General features: G+C 38.4%; 1 protein-coding gene across 2 annotated transcripts in view; it reads right to left on the bottom strand.

The window, feature by feature from the left end:
- Positions 1-26,767, bottom strand: part of Unc5c (unc-5 netrin receptor C) — a 351,708-nt gene that overhangs the window by 34,458 nt on the left and 290,483 nt on the right. Inside the window, exons 8-11 of one of the 2 annotated variants that reach the window (XM_021157613.2) lie at positions 13,699-13,755; positions 11,549-11,740; positions 10,537-10,881; positions 8,644-8,731 (exon numbers count right to left, since the gene is read on the bottom strand). In XM_021157613.2, coding sequence (XP_021013272.1) covers positions 8,644-8,731; positions 10,537-10,881; positions 11,549-11,740; positions 13,699-13,755 — 682 coding nt within the window. The remainder of the gene's footprint in view (positions 1-8,643; positions 8,732-10,536; positions 10,882-11,548; positions 11,741-13,698; positions 13,756-26,767) is intronic. The other variant, XM_021157614.1, reaches the window with a different exon arrangement.

Here is a 26,767-nt window from a genome sequence, read left to right as displayed (position 1 = left end):
CTTCCTTCCTTCCATCCTTCCCTTCTTTGTTCCTTCCCTTCCTTTTTCTCTCTCTCTCTCCCTCTCTCCTAAACTCTGTCAATCTCTTTCATGTATATGGCTATACCAAAAGTACGTGGATTAATTAATCCAAGCTGCCAAAAAACTTAGCACTTGAGAAAGTCATTCAAAAAATTTTGAGGTTGCTTAATTGTCTCACAGCTCACAACTGGCATTTTGTGATTAGACTAAACGCATGCTTCTCAACTGCTCTCACACTGACTGCTGGAAGGAACATGGCTACCGAAATCACAGGCCCATGAAATCTTAGGAGGGTCTTTGAACTTTGTCTCCACCTAGAACAAGGGGTTCAGGACAACACAGCTGATGTGGTTAGTGCCTCAGACATATGCAAAGTTATGGACCATGGTTACTAGAGTATCATTCATTAACAACTCACATTATGATTAACTCAAATGAACATGATCTGTCTTCTAGACGTTTGTTTCCATAGATCCTTGACCTGCTAACTCGGCCACTTTATATCATGTATTTAGAGACATTATTTTGATGTCTTCTCCATTGCAAATCATTGTCATTTTTTTTTTCCAATATCATCTGGCAAGCAAGGAGTCTACCTCTCTCTTTATATTTCTTCCCTGTTCATGAAGAAGTTGTCAGTAATTTGGTGTCTCATTAAACTGAGAATCCTGAAGGCCACCTAAAATTTAAGTGTATAGCACCTGAGGATTGCTATTTTCTTTAATTTAGAATATGAAGATATAGTCTCGTGACAAAATAATTGTATTAGATTATCCTCAATCAAGTAATAACACAAATATTTTATACCAGTCTCTAGTTAAGAGGGGAGGATGGCAATATACTTATTAAAAATCTCCTTTAGGAAGTAGCCATTTGAAAGCCACTGGAAGCTAGGTGGTTTGTTAAAACTCGGTCTTCAAATATTCCCAAGTGTTCGTAGGCCACGTCAAGTCTATGCAGTTTTGTGTTTGTTAGAAAGCTTTTGAACCTAGACATATTTATAAGTTTATTTTACTAGATTCAGTATGCAACTCTTTATGCTTTTTATTCCTCCAAATATTGTTTATCTCTCACACTCTCCTGACCTTCAAGAATTGGATATGTCTACCATTTTTGTGGTCATTATAATCCCTGCCAAGATTGTAACACAAGAATAAGACAGGGATAAGACCTTTGCGAGGTCACCACTTCAAGCCTCTCTCTCATCAGACATCAATACCTCCAAGATATTTAGCTCAACCAAATATAAACCCATTAAACTGCACATCTCAGTGACATCCTCCTGTCTTATTCATGTGGACATTTAAACGGACATCTCAGATTCTTCCGTAATTGCAGTGGCTACATGAAATTGATTTGTCTCTTTTTATTACCTATAGTTTATGTATTATTTATCACATCGCCTAGAAGTTAGTAAATATCTATGCCCTACCCTTATCTCATGCTGACAGAATGAGCAGAGATGAATGAATGGTGGCAGGCGTGATTATTTTTAACATTGTTAGATAATTCTTTATAGATTGATTATGATAATTGATGTTCTTAGCGGTTTTCTTTACATCTACAGGGAATGACAGGCAGGGCTTCCGCTCATTGAGTAAGGCTCAATTTCTCCATATCTAGTGGGACTTTACTGAAACTGTATGGATTTCACCTGATATTCTTTGAAATATTCCTGAGCTTCAGCTCGGGAAACTAACACAAAATTGATGATGATCTAGAACATACGATGTGACTGATGCACTTTCAGACCTAGAATTTGTGCTACCAGTACTGACATGACAGGACAGCTAACGGGATAACTCATAAGTGGGGCCAAGCATTAAAGCCTTCACAGCTTCCAGTTAATCATCCCTAACACTTACACTTTGGTCTCTATTGCCCTTAAGATTCCTGCCCCTCACTGTTCCCTGCTTCTCTTGAACTTGTACCAGGATCTCACTAACTTCTGTCTCTCCCTCCTACCCTATCCTCTCATGTGCAAGCCTCAAACAAGCTTTGTTTAAGTCCAGTCCTTTAATATCCTGCATAACATGTTTTCTTTATTAAAACTGCCGTTTCCTAGGCACCTTAGGGGTGTACATATATTTGGCATTGGTTTCTGGCAATAGCTTGAGACTTCAATATTATCCCTCTATTAGGTTTTGTTTTCATTTTCTCTTAACGCATTTTGTCTTCTTCCCTTTGTCTAATCTCCCCCACTCTCATATAACATAAGGGAAGCCTTGCTTTCATTTTGTCATGATTAATATTACACTATATGCCTTTGGCAGTGACCTTATTGTTGCCTAATAGCACTTTTCCTTCTATGAGAGAAATAACCCTGCAACGCATGTGCTTTCCTGAGGCTTCTCCTCCCTTTTAGTTACAAGTGTACCTTGAGAGATGAGCAATCAATTTTACAGGGAAGGCCCTGAAGCAGATCCACTTCAAGTGACCCTAGCAGAGAGTTGAGGTCTGTCTCTCAGGCTGGTGTCAGCAACCTGTGCTTGGAGAAGGAAAGGAGGGGCTTCCTCTCACTGCCCATGAACATAAGGGAGAAGTGAAATCCTGCAGCTGGGTTGGAGAATTGTCAGCTGGGCACTGTCTGAGCACACCCTTGGCATGCAGTAGTGATGGGCCGTGCTCTTGGAGGAGGGAAACCAAATGGAGGGTGGTAGGGGGAGGGGCAAATGAGTGTCAAAAGAATTTATTAACTCAGTGAGGTGTGGAAATGTGATGAATAGGCAAGAGAGGAAGATGAAGTACAATCTGTAATGGAACGAAAAACAAAGAAGTAAGACTTACATTCACTTCTAAGATAAAGGAAGCATTTTCCAATGTATATTAAAGGGGAGACTTAGGTAAAAGTTAGCTATATTAAACCAAAGGTCAGAAGTGTCTAAAGTCACTTCTTTACCATTAGTTACATAAAGGGAGAGTATGAAGAGTACATGGAGCCAAATACTTGAAACTAAATGTAAACCTCATGTATAATTTCGTATGTCCTATGAGTTGTTGGATGACCCATGAGCTGTCTGAATTACATAAGCAGCCTGTACAGATTAATTGCTGATGCAAGGAAATGAACACAATATAAAACTTAGGTATAGAAGCAGCAACTAAGTTGAAACTCAGCAAAGTTCAGTGATCAGAATGTTTAAAGTATATAAAAACAAACAACAGACAAATAAAACCTTAACAAGAATAAAACCAGGTTAACAGCTGTACAGATCCCAGTGCCCCTTGCACAAAGTGCATGAGGAAAAAAAGAAACTGGTTTTCAGAGAGATTTGCTTCCAGCTCCTGCTGGCTATTGCCAGTGAGAAGACCATAGAGAAGAGCATTATAGACAGTCCAGAGGAGGAATCCTGAGACACGAACACACTTCCCAGGGATGCTGGGCTAACTCTTAGCACCAAGATATCTCGTACGGAAATCATTTCGCTTCTTTCACACTGGTGAATCTGGGTTTGCTGAGCATGAGCTTAGGGACCTTTTGAAAAGAATCTGCCTCCATCTATCTCTAGGTGGACATGAGGTGCCCTCTGTGGATGCAGGTCTTTCTGTCAGGTCCCTCCGTACAACACTCTCAATCCAGGCTCAGGTGTCGTTTAAAGCACATGTCTTCCCATATAACTGGCAACTTGAAGTGCTTGCATTCTGCGTTCATGACAGGAAATGTCTAACTTGCTTCCTATCAAAAGTTCAACTGAAGAAGAAAACGGCACTCTGAGTGGCGTGTTTCCATTTTCTCAGACAGACAGAGTCTATCTTCAGATGAAGTTAGAACAGCTAAGCAATATGCTCTGGGCTTTAACCTTGTAGAATTATTTTACTCAGTGAATATATACTCCGAGTCCCTACAATTTGCTTCCCCTGAGGATCATTAACACATTTAAACTCATTGCCATTGTCATTTTATCTTAGGATCTTAATGATTCAAAATATGTTTTTTATGAGGAAGCAGAGAGGAGAGAAATATTCTCCTTCCAGCCATATTGTTCATGTGGATCTTAAGAATTAGAGGAGACTCCCCCCACCCCCCCAGTTTTTCTTCTATTATTTTTTTGCAACAAAATCTCTCTGTAGACACTAAAGGCCTTAAACTTGAAAAGTTCCTCTCTCAGTGTTGTGAGTGTTAGAGTTTCAGGCATGTGCTACTGTATCTGGCTACCTTTTCCTCTGGAAGCTATAAAATAACCAATTTATTATCTACTCCCAGGAAAAGTGCTTCATTATGTTACTATTTCATATTCCTACTGTTCACCTGGTTTTATATATATGTATATATATATATATATATATATATATATATATATATATATACTTTATGGTTGATACTAATATATAATATATATCCATATATATGTATATATACTTATATATCAGTACATATATATCAGTATCTATCATATATATCATATCTATATCATATATCTTTGTCATATCTATCTATATACCATTTTGTAGAAAGAGTAATTACTTTTTATACATAGAGAAGTAATTAATGAACCCTGAGATTGGTTGATTTTATTTGGTTTTCTCTAGTCCTAAGCCAAGGTGAACATTAAACAGATGCTATCCACCAAGTGTTTTGACTGAAGTGTAAACTGGCTCATACTGTTTGCCACAATGACGTGCAGTGTTCATGCCCCCCTGTATTCACCTCGTTCCATCCTCTCCAGCTGAAACCTAAGTGGTACTGGGGTGCTGCTGCAGCATGGGGTGCCCTCCTCCACATTCCCATAGTTTTTTTCCCCATCCTTTCATGGTATCCTAGTCAGAGGAGTGATTGTACATTTTGGATAGAGGGAAGAAAATAGAATATTGATGAGGTCAAAGATCTCTTCTTTAAGATTCCAAAGCCTTTGACTTTAAATAAAAGATATGTAGTTACTCTACTGAATGTGATTTGCCTCAAGAAAGTTGCATTTATGAAGAAAGCTTAAGATCTCAAGACAACATGGTGTGTGGGGTGGGGGATGGCTCAGGGTGTAAGGTGATTGCAATAAAAGCATAGGGACCTTGATATCCAGCATACATATATAACTACTGTGTCACATACACATAATCTTAGCAATGGGGCCATAGAGACAGAATGATCCCAAACAAGCAAGCCACTTTGGACAGAATGACTAGTCCCCATATCAGTAAGCGATTCTTTCTCAGAAAACAAAACAAAACAAAACTAAACTAAACTAAATAAAAAAAAACCAAAAAACATATAGAGACATTGTGGAAGAAACCTGAAGTCCACTTTTAACTTCCACATATGAATGGATACACTCCAAAAGAAAATGCACATCAGAGACTATTAATGAAAGGTATAACACAAGATGACCTCTCAGGTACATGAAAAGACCTCATAGTACTAACTTTCTATTATAACAGCAATATGCTTTCCCTGTAAAAGCACAGACGTGCCCTTCAGAATGAGTATTAATACAAAATATCACTGATTTCATTCTGCAGGCTCTTACATCTGTTTCTAGGTTAGTGAGACTCTCTATAGATCACGATGAATCCTACTTTAAAGGTGAAGGAACTTATTCCTGGGGAATCAAGTCTCAGCAACACATCTTACTCAGTGACTGAGGAGAGCTAAAGAGAAGTCAAGTATGCCTGACCCCAGAGCTCTTCTGTTTTCCAAGGTGACATCGCTCCTGTGTACACCACTCCATACACCCTGCCTCTACCTTCTTGTTTTCTTACATTCTGGCTGCACTTGCCATTGCTCAGTGAAGACCTTAACAATCTTTATGAAATATAGCTTAAAAACTGTCTGAGAAGCCAGGGCAAGGAGACCAGATGCGTGCCACTTGAAGGCATTTGCAGCAGAACTGGGAATGTTGTTTTTTCCCCTTTCTCTCTGATTTCTTTCATAGCATCCAAAACTGGGTGTGTTTCCAGCTGGATGGTACCCAGCTGGTCATCTGCTGATGTGAGTTGTCTGAAGGGAGGCGTGAACTTAATTACATGTGGCCTAGTGAATGTGACAAATGGGGCCTTATCATACTGAGTGTGCTCTACACAAAGCACAGACTGGCAGATGCCTGACCTAAATGAGCCAGAGATGGGACAAATCATGTCTGACCAAAGAAGGTGACGAACTACAAGGCTGAATTTGCAAGAGTTCTGGAAAAAAAATACAAAGTCTCAGATTCCCCATAAATACAATTTCTATGGCTGATGTAGAAATGTGGCCCCCTTTTCTCGGTTCTAGAATAAAAATTTAAAAATCTCATTGAGATAATTCTTGTGGACAAAATAGATTGAGAACTGAAAGTCAAGTTCAACCCCCTACCCCCCCCCCCCTTTTTTTTCCTGTGTCCTGTACTGGTCTTGCAATTTCTTTAATCAGCTAGCCAAAAGGATCAGTCAGTTCTGAAATCCCAAATGTTAAAATGGGTAGGACTTTATTTGTAATCTATGGGGAGCCACGGGAAGTTTATGGACAACTTAATGATGTGGGACTAACACTTTTGTTGTAAAGAGTGATGTGCTGGCTGGTGATGTGTCCCACTGGAAGAGGGATCAGTAAGCCTTCCTGGAAGTCTGGTATGGGTTGGGCTACAGAGAGAGGAGTGTTCCAGGCTTAAAGGCAGGGGAATAATAGGTGAAAATTATAACAGAGTGAAAAGTATTTCTTAGCTAGCCAGAAGCGTTGCAGAGGAGTACACAAGACACAAGGCTGGGAAGTGGGCACATGGACAAACACTACCATTCTAGTTTATGCTGAAATGAAGCTAAACAGGAAAGGCTAAGGTAGGCACATGGTTTGTATCTGGCACATGGGTAATACATAATGACTGTTCATTGAGTATATTTGAACGAAAGAATGAATATGTACAGGAAGAAATAAGCCACGGTCTAAGAAAATCATAAAAATCAAAGGTAAAGAGGTGTTTGACAGTGGTGATAGTAACATTGAACTGTAAATAATGAGGAAGAACCATTTGAAAAGGACTGGGTTTGTTAACTATAGAATATAGGACATTGGCGGTCTTTAGCATTCTTCTGTTTGTGAAATTCCCTACAGAACGTGTCTAAAGAGTGAGTTAAAGCCTCAGTACAGGGGAACGCCAGGGCCAAGAAGTGGGAGTGGGTGTGTAGGGGGTTGGGGGTGGGAAAGTGTATGGGAGACTTTTGGGATAGCATTGGAAATGTAAATGAAGAAAATACCTAATAACTAAATAAAAAAAAAGAGTGAGTTAATGGTGAGGGAATGAAATGACATATAATATATATATATATATAATATTTATATGTATAAAATGATTTTCTGTACTTGAATTACAGGCATGAATAATGCTTAAGGATTCCTTGTCTTTTTTTTTAAGCTTCTTGTTCTGGCTGTTGTTTGTGTAGATGGAAGGATACTATCAGAGGGGAAAAATGTTCTGGGTCATACTGTTATAAATACCTGCATCTCCACCTGGGTGCATAACAAAAGAGCTTTTCAGCTACCACAGTAGGGGACCAAAAAGCAGGCTTCCTAAGGAGGGGCAGACTGGGGAGTGACTGACTACATGAGTCACCTGGTCTGCATTTGTCACCCTGACTCTGCTCAGAGCCAGACCTGAGGAGGCTTTTCCTTGGGGCCAGTGTTGGTCCTTACATAATGAGCATCTCCATTTAAAAAATATCTTCTGTTTTAAAGTCTTAGTGTGGTTTTCAACGCATTAACCATCCATGTTTCTAGTGCACTGCTACACACACAGATAGACAGACAGACAGACAGACACACACACACAGAAACACAGAAAGACACAGCACATGCTTGTATACACACAAACACACACACACATACAGACACACACACACAGAAAGAGAGAGAGACAGAGACAGAGAGACAGAGATTATATATTGAAACGAATCAAGGAAGACCATCTCTGCTATTTCAGAAGTTAAACTGAAAATTGTATTTAGAAGATCTAACCTGTTCTCATTTTTACTTAAAATAGCTTCATATTGATGAAGATGACACATTCTAAACAGAACAGTCTAGTTTTAAGCAACACCAGTTTCATCTTGAAAGGTCTAATTATAAAAGCTAAGCATAAGAAGGTTGATGACTCTTTTGCTGGAGGAGAATTACAAAGAGAAGAATCTGTGCACAAAGTCTATGTGCCAGGCTGAGGTGGGAGGGGCAAGACAGGGGCTGTGCCAGGCTGAGGTGGGAGGGGCAAGTCAGGGGCTGTGCCAGGCTGAGGTGGGAGGGGCAAGTCAGGGGCTGTGCCAGGCTGAGGTGAGAGGAGCAGTGAGAGGAGCCTGTGGAGGTACAAGGGTTATACAATTTTGTGACTTTTTATTTCTACAACGATGAGATTCTTGACACAGGTCACAGGCAGCCAGAGTATCTGTAAATCCACACATCTCTTTGGATCATCTATGAATCATGTTTTTGGGCCATATTTTTCTGCTAAAGGACCATGTGTTTACTCATAGAAACTCAGAAAATATCACTAGAATTCCATAGGATATGTTGTACCTGAAGCTTCAAATTGAAGGAGAAGTAAAATTGGACATTTTTCTTTTTGTATAGGTCTAGAGTCAAATGTATTTCACTCTATGGTTTCTACTGTGCAATTTTCCATGTTAGATACTGCTAAGGAAACAAATCAGAAAAAACATATTTACCTCATATTTTCTTTCCTGTGTACAGTCACATACATTTCATAGACTCTCCCCTGAGGAATGGCCCCAGCGGGAATCAGCAAGCTTACTCCTGAATAGCAAAAAGAGAAAAGTACTGTATAAGACCTGTGAACCAAAAAGAAACTTCTAGAATGCTTTTACAGCATGCAAAAAGAACTCAGATTTTGTGCCTATGTGGCAGCACTCTTTACATTTTCCCTAAAGACATGTAAAGGTCTATAACTGCCTTCTCTTCTTGCTGGCCTTGCATTCTGCCACAACTCCCTTTGAACTGTTATGGAATTACTTAAGAGAGTGATGTCATTTTGAAAGTTCGTGTTTTATTTAAGGAATCGACAGATGGTTCCACTGTTGTTTTTCTTGTAAATTGAGGGGAAACCAAAAACTGCTATTAAAATTTTAAACAGCTGCAAAGATGCATTGTTTTTGATTAAAAAAAAAAGTTCCCCATGAAATTCAAAGTCAGGGGAATGCTAACCTCAGCCAGATTTGAAAACCTTTTTTTTTTTTTCCCTCTAAAATATCTGGTGAGCATCAGTGTTATTTCACAGCAGAGTTAGAGATAAGAATAATTTATTATACACAACTCTATGGATTAAGCAACATCTTACTCAGCTGCAACAGGTCACGGCACTTCTCATGTGTTGCTTAGTGTGCCAATGAGAAGGATTGTTGGTATGAACTGTGTGAAAACTCAGCCTCGGACAATACTGTGACAATCTGAGCTGGTGTCAAGACTACCTGGAAATCCTGGTTCCTACATCATGGTGGAAATTTTTGTTTATGGAATGTGTGTGTGTGTGCATGTATGTGCATTGTGCATATGTGTATAACACAATTTTACATGCATTAACACAATAGGTCAGTGAAATTATTTCTGTTATTTTATTCAATACTTCCAGACTTGTCCAAAATAGTCAGGTTGTATTCTGAAATTAAACATTAGCTGTGTTATAACTTATCACTGCCAGTCTATCAGTACTGCTAAAAATAAACGTCAACTTTCAACATTGGCAGCTACTGACTTATGGAAGAACACTGTGTTTTTTATTCTTTAGATATTTCTAAACTACATAATAAATTTATAAACAAATACAACTACAAATTGACATTGGATGAAGCTGAAATTGTAGATCAATATATCATAGAGTGGAATAAATACTTTAGGTACTCTCTGGTTGAATGGTATACTGGATTAATATAAATGAAGATTTTTGTGTCTGCTGTTATCTTTCTTTCTTTCTCTCTCTCTCTCTCTCTCTCTCTCTCTCTTCCTTTCTTTCTTTCTTTTCTTTTCTTTTTTTTTTTTTTTGTTTTTTCGAGACAGGGTTTCTCTAAGTAGCCCTGGCTATCCTGGAACTCACTTTGTAGACTAGGCTGGCCTCGAACTCAGAAATCTACCTGCCTCTGCCTCCCAAGTGCTGGGATTAAAGGTGTCCACCACCACCGCCTGGCTCTGCTGTTATATTTCTAATCATTTATGAAATAGTTCTCTAAAATATAGCTTCCTGGAGAACATTAGACTGAACCAAGTGATTGCATTTTCTAACTAGTTATTTGGAAGTACAGGAAATACACTGAGGGTTGTATTATATGCCTGGGTTGATTAATTGCCTTTAAGGTAGCAGGTACCAGTTCTGAACTCCATTCTAGCAAAAAGTTCTTTCTAGAGGAACTAAATTCAGAGTTAGTTGGATGATATTAAAAATGTTTTTCAGATTTTATATGAAGTAGTGCTTGAGATATACTGAATGGAATTTTGAGGTAGACTACCTCTAACATTCCAGGTTCATTATAAAGAAATAGAGATAAGATTATAGAGACTACAATATGACTTCAAGCTGCATCTTTGTCACTTAAATTTTCAGGAATTACCTGAATTAGGAATGATGAGGTGACCCCCAAGGGAGTTGAAGGTACCAAATGCTGTGCAGGATGGGTCAGTCTGTCTTGCGAGGCTCTGGTTCTTCAGGTTAAGGGCCTCATTCTCTAGCAAGGACTGGGTCATCTGGGGTGACAGTTTGGATGAGAACTCGGCAAGGTCATCCTGGGGAGTGACAGCACCTGAGCTGTTGTACACTTTGATTTTCAAGTTGGGTAGTGGGTCCAGAATTGGAGAGTTGGTCATTGGGATTTTGTCTGAGACATCATGCAGAGCATAGACAGGTCCCCTGTACATGGCTGCAGCTGAGGTGAGGTCAGGGGGGACAGCCAGGAGATCTGAGGCAAAAGAAAAAGGAGTTCTGTTTGCATTTTCCATTCAGACCAAGACAGATTAGCAAGAAACCATGTCACAGCTTTAATGCATAGCAAAGCTGCTCTGCTAACAGTGCAGGTGGACAGATCAAAGGCTCTGAAACCCAGGACAAGCAGAGTGTCAGTCTCCTTCTTGTCACGAGCCATGAGTAGTTAACTTGGCTCCTTCTATATTTTGCCTTGGGATCTAATCATGACATTTAAGGTATTTGGCTATTTCACTGGAGTAGAAAGAACAGTATGAGCTCCTGAGTTGCTATCTTGTAATGGTTTCGCTTGCATATGCTAAATTTGGATTCATCTGTAAATCACTGCATTAAAAGCATTATAAGAAGGGGGCCAGGGACCAGGGAAATCAATGAATCAATGTACTCATCCTTTCAAATAGAAGTTAAAGAGCAGGACAGAGGTACTTGTCAGAAAAGCAACTCAGAAATGATCTGTGCATCGCAACAACTCTGACTTGTTGTATAGAATGATTTCATTTGTATAATGAACAAAGCCAAAATCTCTGCCTTTTGCTAAGCTTGTATTCTGGCTCACCTCGATGACACAAATGGCATTTAGTTTGTAGGTATGAGGGCCCACTGCTCACTCCCATGTATCCTCACAGTGTAGAAAGCCTACTGACCTTGTCTGGCAGCCTTGATGTTCACAGGCTGAAAGCCGCCATTGAGTGCTGAGGAGTCAATGATGTCAGACTCAAAGTCACGGTGGTTCTTCCGATACACAAACAGGGCCACCACAACAGTGATCGCCAGACAGACTGTTACAGCGATCACAATCCCCACGTAGAGAGCCACATCATCTGAGTCGGGAGCAGCTGGAAAGAGAGAGGGGAAACATCCGACCAACTGCTTCTACAAACTTCCCCTAGAACACATATGTATTACGGTAATTTTTTCAGACATTTATTGCCATTTTTTATGGGTTAATTTCAAGTCTATTTCAAAAGCTATATAAAATGACTGTGGCTTTTCAGTGGAAAATTATCTCTGATTTCTTTTTCTTTCTTACTCTGCATCAATCCACCCACTAATCTATCTTATAATTGGGCAGCATAACAGACTATTTATTGCGAGGCATTTAAAGAAACTGGAACCCAACCCATTCCAAACCACAGGAAATAAAAACTTTATTACTAACCCTTTCAGGTAAAAAAAGTTTAGAAGTGATTTTTAAATCACTGATAGTTCAAAAGAAAAAAAAACCCATAAACACTGTCAGACATATCTGGTATAATTTTAATCTGTATGTGGATTGAACCAAGAAGGTTCTCTAGGTATCATTTCAAGTTATAAAATTACTTCCTATACACTCTCCACTCTTCTCCTTCAATCAGTATGAGGATGGATGGGAACTGTGCAAATAGAGCAAAGCCAACGTGAGGAGCAAGCATGGTGGATTAGAGAAGTGTGCTTTCAGAAGCCCAGATCCAGGGCGGAAGCTAGTGTGAGTTCCAGCTTCCGAGGCAGATACAGTATTATCTCCTATCTTGAGCTTCCTGTGGGCCTTTGGCAGAGCTTCCCATCTAAGCTTCTCATTATGGGAATAAGCTATAGGTCTATGATTTGTTGGATAAGATAAAGGTCTTGGCCAGTGATCAGAAATGTCAGGTTACCCCAGGAGGCAGATAAGTATTTGACCAGCACAAGGTGCCATCCATAGGGGGCTATTTCTAGGGTATGTTAAAAAAAGAAAAAAGAAAAAGAAAAAAAAATAAGAAAAATTCTTATAAATGGTGCCTGCTGCTTTGGTGGCATGGAACATGTTTGGATTGAAGTGGAGACGGTGACAGAAGCTGATTGTTAAAATAAAATAGGTAAAAATGACAGTTTGGTTGCCTCAGTTTCACATGATTGGGTCTTTGCTTTTAGACCCATCAGAAATTTTGAGCAAATTAAACAGAGTTGCAGTTTCCTCACTGTAAAAGAGATAGTTAAATTGATGCTTCTAGTAGCCTAGAACAACTGCAAATGTCATAGTTAATTAATATACATATACATTTTTGGGAGGCAGGGGAGAGGATTTTTAAGTCTACAGGTTTTTGTGATCTAACATTTGAGAAACCATTCCTTTCTCCTAAGACACAAAGCATATGGTTTATATGTGGAAATAACTCATCATTTTTTTTCTGCCAGGGGTTCTCAGTAATTACCCACACTCTTGTGTCTCAGTCTTTAATTACACTGGCAGTTTATATAAATCTATGCCTGGAAAATGCCCTCTTTAAAAAAACATCACCTTTCCCAGTATTTCAATATCAATCCAGTCAATATTGATTGACAGCAACTCTTCAGTATCCCAACACTCCTCATTATGTGAACACTGCTGTCAAAATGCTGCCTCTACTCTGCTGTGAGGTTTTATTAGAGGTTTTAGTAGAGGAATTTGCAACTCTGGTCAGAATAAAACATCTAATCCTTAATGCTTTATACTCATTCATGATGTATAGCTCAACAGATTTGCATTTTCTCAACCGTTCCTTTTTAGTATTTAAACCTTGCCCTTTATGTATACCAGCCAATTTCATGATATGTTTTCTCAGTGATGGGGATGCATACTTTCAGTAGTAGACTGATAGCTTTTAAAGCTGGCAGCGACTTGAAATGACCCTTTCTTCTCGTCAGCATCGAAAATCTAATTTGCTTTTTCATGTTAGAATACATTAGGCTCCTATTTCCCATGTGCACATCTGTGAGCCAAGGAAAGGCAAACTTGAATGGGGGCAATAATGTTAAAGGGTTATTTCCCAACATAAAACCCAAAAATCAAACTTACAAGAAAATCCATATTCATTCTGGGGTCTGTGCTCAGTTGAAATGGGGTAAATGAATCCTTGAAAAGAAAAAAAAACAAAAAACAAAACAATGAAACAGAAATGGGAACAAAATCAAATTAATGAATGAAAACAAAATAGGAAGTGTGAAAAAATGGTCTAATTAAAAGTAAAAAGGAAAAGAAACCCGTAGACCTTTAAAATTCTGGTTCACTATAGAATTATGATTTTTGTGCCCCCTGTTTGCTCTGGAGCCTTACTAAGAATTAATAAGCAGGCAGATTGAATTTCAGAGCAAAAACTGGTCTCGAGTCACTAACTTTGGAGTGCTTAAAGTCTTCCTTTTATTGAGCATAGACTCTAATGGATCTAATTTATTTCAGACATCAAGGGTCATTAGCATAAGGAAAATCTTTTTTTCCTCTTCCCCGCCATATGCTTTAATTCCCAGGACGTTCTCAGAAGGCTTGGAACAGTTTTCTTTTTCTTTTTTATTTAATCATAACTGCTTGCTTTTGGCCTCATGGAACTAGAGCAGGCCTGTTGTCACTAGTCAAAGGTTAAGTATCCCTTTGCCCAGCTGAGCAGTGATCAGCTCTTCTCCATCTCAGGTTCACTTTTGGATTTTTGGTTGTTGATTGTCCAATGGAGACTGCCTGAGGCTTGTGCAGACTGTCAATGCAATGACACTTGGGTGGGTTTTTTTTAAAATCGTTTGAAAATTGATAGGACTAAGTATTATAGGGTTATTAATTATAGTGCTTTAGAGGACTGTTATTCATTGGCCAGATAATAACTAGTAACCTCATTGCATTGAAGATGCAGAAGAAGCACAGTAAGGTTTCTTTTGAGTGCATTCTGATCAGGAAACAATGAGGATAATAACATAATACAAAAAATGCCAATGCGAAGTGGACAATAGGCACAAATCCGGGGGGGAAAATGAGGACAGAAAGGTTCGAAATGAGAAAGCCGTGGAAAGAAATGTAAGTTCAACTCATAACTGGTACCCAATGTTCACTAAGATTTAATATTCTGCAGCATATGAATTAATCAAATAACGTAGCACCGTTTGGATTAATCAAATGAAGATGAACATGAGTACGTGAATTAAACATTCCTGGAAATACTCAAGGGTAAGAACTAGAGAGGAGCCATAAGAATCGCAATTAATTAGTTCCAAGTGAAGGTCTCGAAGACTTTAATGGTAAGGGCGACTCTACTGCTGCAGGTAGGTAGCTCCTCTGCAGCCAGCAGAGTGCTCTCTACTCCCCAGCTATTTACCTATTTGGGAGTTAATTCCAGAAAAACACACAATGCTACTTTAATGAAAGCGAGGTTTGCCAGAGCACAGATAGGTTTGCTCTGAATTAATATTTAATGCTTTATTTTAAAGCAATGATTGCAACCTCCTACTTGGTTTTATAAATATTATATTCCTTATCCCAGTTGTCGGACTCCATGTATTAGTTTGGCTTTCATTTTTAAACATCTCTGTCTGGTAATAGCCTTTTTCCATTTGCAGTCTGTGAACTCAATAAAAGGACAATTGGGGCGAACAGAGGCTTTAGAAACCCAAGGACTTAGGGCAAACCAAGTTTACTACTGTGAGATAAATGGCAAGGGTGAAGCCCTTCTCTTGGAAGCGAGGATGCTACTCAAAGGAGTGTTGAGATACATTTTTTTCTCATGTGACATGACAAGGATATGGGTATGAAATAGAAACTTGGAGATGATCTGATGGTGATCTGGAAAATGTTGGTAAGCCCTTATGGGGCCCTGCCTAAATAAGCCGGAACTCCAAATCTCATGACAGGAAAGATGGAGTCCAGAGACAAATGACAGGTTCTGAAATGTATCCTCTATAAAGCAGTTCCTGGTTTCCCCTGATGATTCTGTTCCAACTTCTCAGCAAGACTCCCGTTCTTGACAAATAAAGAATAGTAGAAATATATATATAGTTTTTATTTATATCTAGACCATTTAATAACTAAATTCATATTGTATGGGATGATTCTGAGACTTTAACTCCAGGTGAAGAGAGCACGGAGTCCCCAGTAGATGAATTAGAGAAAGGACTGAAGGAGTTAAATGGGCTTGCAACAATTGGAAGAACAACAACATCAACCAGCCAGAGCCTCCAGAGCTCCTAGGAACTAAACCACCAACCAAAGAGTACACATGGAGTGACCCATGGCTCCAGCCGCATAGGTAGCAGAGGATGGCTTTGTCCGACATCAATGAGAGAAGAGGCCCTTGGTCCTGGGAAGGTTCTATGCTCCAGTATAGGGGAATGCCAGGGCAGGGAGGTGGGAATGGGTGGTTGGGGGAACACCCTCATAGAAGCAGGAGGAAGGGGGGGATACGATAGGGGGTTTCCAGGGTGGAAATCAGAAAAGGGAAAACCATTTGAAATGTAAATAAATAAAATATCCAATAAAAAAAAGAACTCACTCATTCATTCATTCATTCAATCAATCACTCCTTCAGTTGGTGTGTTTGAATGCTACTATATTCTAGGTTCTAATGTAGTATGGTAGAGGCTTTCCTGCTGCTCTGGAACTCTCATTCTGGCATACACTTAGCAGGAAATAAGTACATAAATGACATGATAGACAAGATCATTTTGTAATATTGAAAGCATACATTAAACATCAAGCATACAGGGTAATGTAGCTCAATTGTGGAAGGCTTGCCTGTGCAAAGTCTTGGGTTAATCCCCAGCCCTGAATATGTGCAGTATCAGGAATGGTGATGTACACTTGTAATCTATCCTTGGGAGTTAGAAGCAGAATGATCAGAAGTTCATGGTTATCATCATCTACATAGCAACTTCATGAATAGCCAGGTATAGATGGGACCTGTTTTAGATCATCATTATTGTCATTGTTACCATCAACTCCGTCATTAAAATATACAATATAGCAAGGCTCTGTGGACTATCATTAGAGAAGTAAGTAGCAGCGAATCATGGAGGCCTACTGGTCCACAAAGAACTTTTAATTTTATCACAAACAAAATAAAAACTATATGTTTGGAACATGAAAAAAACCCACATTGGATTCTCTACAGAGAATGAATTACAGAAAGATCAGGTCCATAATATCTCTGTTAATGTACAGCTGGGAGATAGCTTTAAATACATCAGTTTAGTTAGTAAACTACTTCCATTTGAAATTGTTTTCAGTAAGACAAAATATTACAAAATTAATTGTCTCATTCACTGTCAGTTATTTTTCATAGTGGATTAGGACCAATCTAGGCAAATTGATAGTTTCCTACATGGGAAAACCTGTAACAGACCAATATTTGCATGTGCTCAGTGCCCCAATTTACTCTATTATGGAAGAACTGACAATGGACTTTTGGAGACAATTCTGTGAAACCTCTTCCATCCATTTCTAAACACAACTATGTATGGAAAACACTGCTTAGGTGGCTGGAATCAGAGAAGGAATGATTACTCCATCCTGTAAAGGAGGGAACACAGGAGTGTTTCCAAAGTTTGTTTTTACCATTTCTCTGTCTGATTCTTCTCTACCAAATCAGCAGGGCACATTTTCTTCCGTTAACAAGGCAGTCCTGCTGGTTGCAGTTTCCACAATGGTGAAGGATAACATGCCCAGCACAACACAGTACAAAGTGATAGTTTTATGGAGTCAATTTGGGAATTAGTTCCTATCTTGGGGATTTCACTTAACTTCTCTGAGACTTAAACTAAAGCCAAATGAAAGAACACCAGGAATGCTACCCAATGTAGTGAACTTCAATTCATGGACTTGATTTTGTCAGCCTGGTAGACTTCTGTTAGAATCCTGGCTCTACCATTTCTTAAGCTGGGAGAGGCTGGCCAAATGAGCTCTTTCTCAAACATCAGAAGACTATAGGCATTACTTCCATAGCTGTAGAAAAGAGAAACCAGATTTACAAAGTGCTTATATCAATCAATCAATAAATGAGAAACTATTATAGTCAATATCATTATGAAGCTCTGTGTTTAAGATCTGCTGGCATGTTGGGTTCTAAGACTGCTTATCGTACAATAAATGTGGCCTAGTTAATGAGTGACCTCAGAAAACTTGCCTGAATTTCAGCTCCCTCTTTACAGCAGAGCCAAGGAGCCCAGTTTCTCTGAGAAGCCATGGGCAATGCTCTCTTTTAAGTACTATATACTCTTTTACTGTCCCTGTTGAAAGGGGTTTGTGCTTGGCCTTTGTGGCTTCTGGCAACCAAACAGGGATATGTTTCAGGAGCAAGCTTCCAGGAGCAGAGTAAAAACTGACACTGGCCTGATTTCTCAACCGAGACGATCTTTTTCTCAGCAAGGGATTTAGAATGGGGCAGGAGTGTTGGCTTCTATTCTTTGGATTCTCATAACATTTGGGGGCTTGTTTTGGCATTTAGTAATTGAGGTCCAAGGACACTCAATGTCCTATAATGAGACAAACATTCTTAGGAACAAAAAGCCCTCCATAACCTCAAACATACATCACTTGGATTGGTATTTCCGCTGTCACAGGCAGGAAGCCCTGGGCAGGCTGCAGTAGCCTTAGCATTTAGGCCTATGTGGAACCAATTCCAGTGCAGGATAAAAAGGAGAATAAACAACTTTTTATTCGTAAAGAAAATGTACTTTTTAGAGAGGAAGTTTTCCTAACTTGGAGTACTAGAAATGGAAGAATTCATCATGCAGAAAAATTGATTATTATTATATGCACTTATGTGTGTGTGTATAATTATTGGTGCTTAGGCACCTGAGCATGTGTGTGCAAAGCAAGGAACAACATTCAGGAGAAAGTTCTTTTCTCCCACCATCGGACTGGGTATCAGACTCAGGTCATCAGACTGCCCTCATCTGCAGGCTGCCCCTTAGGTCCTCTTGTTGGCCCTCATCCTGGAGAACATTTTTCAAGAAAGGTACAAACAACTTGAAAACAAGATCAGGTCTCTTGAGCAGTTTGTAGAATGCTCTTTTGGCTTCCAAAGCATCTCATAATTTTCCAGACCATTATTTTAAGAGATCATGCTGTCTAACTCTTCCAGTCAAGGAGACTGGGTCTCCAAGGCTAGAAATGATCATTCCAATAGTATCCAAGTTTAAATTCAAACAAATGAAATGGTTCCAGCCATTCTTGCCAATCATTTTGATGTCTCAGTTTTACCTTGTTTAACCCCGATGGGTGTCCATTTCACATTTGTGCCAATATTTTCCAAGTGTTGTCCAACTGTTATGAAAACCAAGGCCCATGTCTTACTATCTTGAAATGGACAGAGACATTTCCTTGGTTTTAAATTTCAGTAACGACATATGATCTCCGAGAGCATGTCCAGTACTTGAGATCTTTAGAGTTGCCTGTTTGAATACAGCCTATTTGGTGGGAGGTTTCATTTGGGCATTATCAGGAACAGGGCTAGAATTTCTAATTTCCACTCCCCAAAAGCGATTATTTTTATGTTTCTAGATTTTTCAAAAGGGTTTGCTTTCATTGATGTGTGACTATTAGGTGACAGTAAAAAATAATCTTAGCTTTGTGACTAAAATAGTTTGATATTAATTACTTTTATGCTATAACTAATCTTTTTGTATACATATTATTGTGAAGGCTAATTGATTGTCAACATGATAGGATTTAGTCACCATGGAAACAAATCTCTGGACTTATTTAAAAGGAAAATATGAATGTAAGTACTGCAGAATTAAAACTCTTTACATTTGGGACCAAGCTAGTCAAAACAAAGATGCTCTGCTATTTTTGGTAAAGACAATTAAGCTAGGGATACCTATCCTTAAGTGTGGGTAGTACCATTTTACTCCCAACATGGAGGGCATTGATTCTAATACACAGGACAGTCGCCAAGCCCTAGCAATCCACCTGTCTCCATCTCCCGCCCTGGGACTACAGTCATGTTATCACTGTGTGGGTGTAGTGGGTCAGCACTCACATCGTCAGGTCTGCATAGTATCCTTCAAGTTCCAGAAAAAATCAAAACAATAAAGCAGTTAGACCTTGGTAAAGGAGCTCCTAGTGTAAAAGGAGAGAAAGATTTGGGTTTATGTAGTGGCTCCAACCTTTGCCTGTGGGTCTCAGGAGGGTCAGTCATTTCTATTCAGCGTTTCAGTTTCTTACTTTGCACAATAGAACAATTCTTAGTGGCAGTCAAAAGATCCATCTATGAAGTTATTTTTTTTCTATCTTTTGAGTATTAATTAAGTTAAACTCCAGTCATTTTGGTTTCTATTTGGCCATGTCTGACATTGAAGACTACAGTCAGGAACAATTTCAGCTACAGCCTAACCGTGCTTTATGATATTAAATAGGATTAAAATTAAAGCTGAAGTTCCTTTAACTATAAAAATGAGATATTATAATTGCAGGTTCTCTAAAATTTGAGAACTCTTGACCCAGACTTAGGGAATATTTAAAAGGAAAGCATGCACGTAGATGCTGTAGGAATTAAAACTCTCTACATTTGGAGCCAAGCTAGTCAATGGAGATGCTATGGTACAATAAGTATTCTCTCCTGCCTCCACAGTTTATTTACTGCTGCCTGACATGGCATTGCTTGTGCTATAATAACATGCATAAATAGGCTTCAGGTCGTTATGAGACCTTTAGAGTCTTCTCTGAGCTGGTGATGACATCATAAGTCAATAGTTACACAGCATCATTCGACAGTTTGCAGTATGCTACACCTTCTTTGCAAGTGTGTATTTGTTTTGTTTTGTTTTATTTTATTTTATTTTTTAATGTTTGAGACAAGATCTTAAGGTGTGGCTCATTCTGGTCTAGAACACACTATGTAGCCTAAGCTAGCCTCAGCCTTAGCATGAGCTACACATCTGGCTCAAACTAATGTTCTCAAATCACCAAATTTTACTTAGTTTAGTTGTATTTATCTATTAGACACACACTCACTAAGAATCATTCTAAGGTTTTTTTTTTTTCACTTAAGATCTGATCCTTAGAAGAATCTCCTCCAGGTAGACTTGCCCCTTTCCTTGACCTGGCTCCCTGATCTGTTTGCCAGTGATTGCACACCAACCTAACAAGTTGGATATTTGCATCTCGATCACATTTCTTCTGATGCAAATTTTCTTGTTAACCCTCAAGAGTGACTCAAAAGATAAACATGCCCAGGCTCTTTTTATTTCCCCTCCTTCCGAGTCAGAGTCATGGATTATTTTATAAACCCATCAGAACACTAATGATGTCAAAGGTCAGGTTTGTTAAAAACACCAAGGTCGTTTACCTACTCTTCTGAGAGTTCATTATTGACTGGGCTTACACAAATCCAAGCTTCAGAATATGTAAAATTGAAGACACGACAACAAAAATGGAAAGGAGCATTTTCTTATGGATGTCAGACAGCTGAGGTACCTGTGGCTATCTGTTGCTCTATCTTTTAGGGGACACTGGCCAAGCCACACCAAGTTGGTTCATGACCTTGTTTGAAACAGTTACCAGCACATGTTCTGAAAACAGGCAGCAAATGATTAACAGCCCAACAGGAAAAAAGGTCTTATCTCAGGACTCATAACAGATGCAGCATAATTGCCTGAAATTCATCTCAGGTCACCAGAAACAAGCTCATGTATACATCAGCTGCCCGAGTGCTTTTATGCTGGACAATCCAAAGCCATCAATGTTTTAGAAGAAGAATAAAGCATTAGTATGTTCAAGGGTGGTAACACTCATCATGACTCCATCATAACAAAGACTTTAGACAAAAAGAGTAAGACAGTAGAATCCTGAACTAAGGTGATTGAATCCTAAAGAGTATCAGCCAATCTGATGACTTTTAATGCTCAAATAAAAGTCAATTTAACACCCTTACAGCAAGTCCATTTTGGTCTGCCTATATAGTGGCATTTTTCTCAGCCTATATAGCTCCATTTTTTTCTGATCTACCAGCAAGGCTACCAGAGGTGAAAGCTCTTGCTTTTGTTTCCTTGCACTAGCCTCTTTGGGCTCCAGAGGTGTGCCTCAGGTTTCTGTGGCCTAAAGTTTCTGACCACATCCTTGCTTTCAAAAGCAGGAAAATGTTTTACCAGAAAGTAGAAAGGTAGACCACACTGATTATGCTGGAGACTATCGAGGACTGTGTTGGGCAGGAAGTTCATGGGCAGAATATTTATTTGCCATCTGGGACACTGTGCATATCACGAACTATAGAAACCCAGCTATGACATCAACTTGTAACTTCAGATAAAAAAGTGCACACTGTCTAACACGCAAAGCTACACTTTCCTCCCAAACTGCTGTGTTGACAAGAATTTTGCTGCAAAGTGACTAGCACCTTGGCAAGTGCCCACCGCAGGCAGTTATAAACATCATTCTGAACCCAGAGTGTGGTGATTTGTAAGGTAAATGGTTTCCCTATGTTATAAGCACCTGGTGTTGCAGGAGCCCAGTATGCAGCGTGTCCACACTGAAATTTACATGCAGAGAGTTCTGCTACTTCCTCTGGTGAGAACCGATGGAAGAGCCGAGCTGTGTGACATGCAAATGTTTTAATGAGTAGAAAGTGCTAAATTTGCACAATGCATGACATTTTAATTTCCCAGAGTCAGGGGGTTCACTGATGCAGACTGTTCTAGGCAGTTCTGGTTTGGCAACTGCAACTTATAATCTGTCTATAGTATAAACTCTCTTCAGCAAGAAGGAATTCTAAGGTCACATTTGTACTCTTACACATACCCTCATGGAAATTCAAATTTAAATGGGATTAAAAGATAAAATTCACATGAATGCACCAATTTAACCCAGTAGTCCACATTTAAAACCAGACTATATTTATTCTTTGTATGACTATTTTCCAAAGGAAGATAAACATGAATAAAACTATTATAAGACATTACGTGCTCTTAGGAATACCAATATATTCAACATAAAACAAGCCTATTTGTAGGTTCAGCATTTTAAAAAGATTTCTTATGGACTCTGTTATTATTTTCTTCTCTCTGTGTGTATGTTCTTATGTTCCCTTCTCATTGCTCTGTGTCATCAAATCATCGCATGTAATCTTATTTCAAATACAGGGAGTAGACTCCTTTATATAATGTTCAGATAATAGCAAAGCTGAACTATTTTAATAGAAAATCAGTATGATAGTCCCTACAGCACCTCCTTCTGAATAGGCATTATTACATAAAACATTGAATAGGCATTATTACATAAAAACATTGAAATTTGTTGTGAACTTTATTTCTTTATCATATCACAACAGCTAGGAATATGTTTTTCTTATTTTCAATATGAAAAATCCTATCTTTGCAACTTTTGTGGTTTGATATAATTCCATGCTGGTCAATGCACTTAAATACTCCAGTGTTTGAAATGATTTCATTCTTTTACAAAAGTAACCGTGTGCCTACAAAAATGTCCAATTTTTTTTGAGATTATTTGGAGCCTTTGATGCCTTCAATTACCTTTGTTGGTATATTTTAGGACAATAACACTTATCTCTCAATATTTAGGTTTGAAAGGGACCAATGTGTTGTCTCTAAGTGGCAACTGCTTCTTTTCTTTTAAGTCAATAAGTCTATGCCTACCCCTCTGTGTGTGTGTATGTGTGTGTGTGTGTGTGTGTGTGATTTTAAAATGAGCAGGTATGAGTGGATTGCCTAAACTTAGTGGAACTTTGGCACTATCTTAAATATTTGGATCTTGTCACACAGATGACATTTCTCAGCATTGCACAATGACTCCGATATATCAACATTCTAAGAATAATGGTGTGTGAAAGCACTGGGTGATATGAGCATGACAGGCAACTGGGAAATATTGGAAAACCATAATTCAATTCTAAATCTCCATATCTTCAAACTACATGATTTACTAGCTTTTAGTATCTCTTGCCAAACTCATTTTTCTATAGCCAGACTTTTCTCCAGCATCTTATTAAATACTGTTATTAATAATCTAATTTGAATCAATATAACCAAGATCTCAAGATAAACCATCAACATTGCTACCTCTCAGATTCAGAGGCCCCAGTGTCAGATCCTGCCAGGACACTATTCCTCCTTCAACACTCCTTTCTGCAAAGGCTGTTTATAACTAGAAATGTAAGGGAAGACCAAGGATAAAGTGAATGAACAGAACAGAAATCATATAGGAAAAGAAAAACAGACTGATAATCTCATAAACCCAGGAATAGAATCATTTTCAACAATCTTTTCCTAAGCTCAATTTTATATAGCTATAGAAAAATGCACATATAAATCCAAAACCTGCTTTTCCAAAGGATTAGGAAAAAATTTTAGTGTGTGCATCCTTAAAAGTATTTCCTAACCACTACAATTTAAATTTGTTTCTTTAGGACTATGGGTGCTCAGCTTTGGGGAGACATGCAATTTAGCTGCCTGGATTCTAAGAAATGTGAGAGACAGAGGGTAGGGGCAGCACTTTCTGCTGCCATGGCATAGTTGCTGTGCACATGCACTCACAGCAGCTGTTCTATTGTCTGAATAAACCCACACACAGTCCGACCAGTGCAACTGTCCAGCATAGAGAAGGGGCTCTGGAGGTCCCATCTCCACTTGAAGAGCTCTTGGCAGTTTCTGGCTGCTGGGGAAGTGAGAGATACTTTTCTTTGGTTGTGGCCATTGGAGGGATACCACAGTGGATGATTTCATACATGAGCATGAGTAGCATTAATTGGACACAATGGTTTTATGTGTATACACACTCACATAAAGTTGGGAGTAAGGTGCTGAGGGAAGCTGCAGGGAGGACTTGAGAGGAGTTAGAGGGAGGATGGGATCAGGATATTTTGTATAGACAAGAAATCCTCAAAGAATTTTAAAAGGGCTTTATAATCATAAAGAATAGAGACAGATAAAAGTCTATAGGCATATGTGACATACACATATATATTTAGTGTTTATATTAATTTCTTGACATATATTCCTTCAATAAAGACTGGTGTCTTACGGAATATTATATTTAAATTTTTCCTGAAATAATTCTGAAGATCTGAATTTCTACTAGTAGAACACAAGTTTCTCCTACAGATACTTCAACATTTAGCATAATCATCTCTTCAAAATATTAGAGAACTTTATAACTGATTCTCAGAACTCGTGTGTGTGTGTGTGTGTGTGTATGTGTGTGTGAAAGAGAGAGAGAGAGAGAGAGAGAGAGAGAGAGAGAAGTGTACATGTGTGTGATATGCATTTATGTCTATTTGCAGAGATTAGAAGTGAATACTAAATGTGTTCCTCTGTTGTCAACTTTAATATCTGAGATATAGTCTCTTCACTAAGATGTCTTATGAAACCATCAAAAGCTTGGCAAACAATAGAATATAACTTCAAAGGGGAATTAAACATCTTAAACATACTGTATCCAAGCAAATTAACTCTATACATTAGAAGTATGAATAGTAACTAATATGTACTTAAGGATAATAAAAAATAGAACTAAATAAAGAATGGTCAAAATAGTCAAATATATTAATCAACCATTTAAAATAGCTAAGTTCTGTGTCTTAATTTTTAATTTTTCTCAGTATGATTTAAACATTGAACTCATCAAAAACATAAAATTAGATTTCTATAGGTTTTAAAGTTCTATTGACAAGGTGAGTTTAGTTTACTTATATTGTAGTTCTTGAAATATGTATATTTCTTTCTATCATCTTATTATTGTTTGTATGTACCATGACCTTTTTGGCGTTCGTACTCTTAAATTTTTAACCTTAATTTTATATTTTCAGTTTGTACATTTGTAGAGTCCTACCATTATATCTGGAACACTTGTGTCAATAAAATCAGACGTGAAAAGCATTACTATTTTTTTCCAGAATAAAAAAATTGAATTTTGAAATCTTACCTTAGTTCTAGCTTCTTATATTTTATATTAATGTCATTTACTTTTCCTTTAATTTCAGCCGGCCCTCAATTACTCTTTGATAGCATCAATGCTAAGTTTAGATTTTGCTGTTGACATAGTGAGTTTTATGAGACGCAAATGAATATTTTATTGCTTATTTGTCTAACAAGCTTTTCCAATGTTGCTTTCTTGATTAATAAATGTCTGATTTAGTTCTGTTAATGTCCAGTGGTCTCACTATTGCTCACAGAACCTACTTTTATTTCATCTGTTTCCTTCCTTTCTATTAGATTTTTTTTTTTTTTGATTTTCTCTTCACCCTATCTACAGCTAAGCCGAACTTGATTATTACTCTTCTATGGAGTTTTAAACTTCAATCATTGTGTTTCATTCTTTCAGCATTCCATTTGATTCCTTGAAATGTACCCATCCTTATAACAAGATTCTGTTCTTTCATTGTGAAATAGAGTTACTTTATACTTTTATTGACTGAATATGTTACTTTAGATTGTCCCCAGTCCCTGTGATTAAAATGTTTGTTTGTTTTGTTGCCCCTTACACTTAATCTTGGAAGATGTTAAACTTCATTATTTCATGTGACTTCTGGAATGGCCTCCTTTTGCCATAGACCAATACACTGAGACTGCAGAAGGGACCCGTATAGCAACTTGCTATCTGCTATGCTGCCTCAGAAGCGACTCCAAGGATATGTTTTGGATTTTGCTCACTGCGGAATAGCTTAAGCTCCACACCACAGCTGGGTATAGCATTGTGGTTTTACTACAGATTTTACTTAAATGAAGACTTCGTTTCTCTTTTCTTTACCATGAATTTCCTGAGGTTTCCTTGGAAGGGTGGGCAGAAAATTTCTAGTTTTTTTTTTTTTTTTTATGTATATACTTGGCAACAGTTAATGAATTGCAGCTTTATTCCGAGTCCTTGTTCCAAGTCTTAGGCCACTTCTTTCACAAAGCCTCTGACCCCAAACCAAATCCTAACTCCCATGTACTCTAAGACCCAAATCATGTCCACCTTGGCTTTTGGCCATTCTGGCATCTCTAACAGCCTCTTCTTCATTTGCCTTACGATTGCCTTCCTGGCAAATGTAGATTTCCCTCCCTTCTTTCTGTCTCTATGTCTCTGTCTCACTGTCTGTCCATCTGTCTGTCTGCCTGCCTGTCTGTTAGTCTCTCTCTCTCTCTCTCTCTCTCTCTCTCTCTCTCTCTCTCTCTCT

This window comes from Mus caroli, chromosome 3, assembly GCF_900094665.2.
Source record: "Mus caroli chromosome 3, CAROLI_EIJ_v1.1, whole genome shotgun sequence".
Classification (NCBI taxonomy): Eukaryota; Metazoa; Chordata; class Mammalia; order Rodentia; family Muridae; genus Mus; species Mus caroli.
This window is presented reverse-complemented; position numbering and strand designations above follow the sequence as displayed.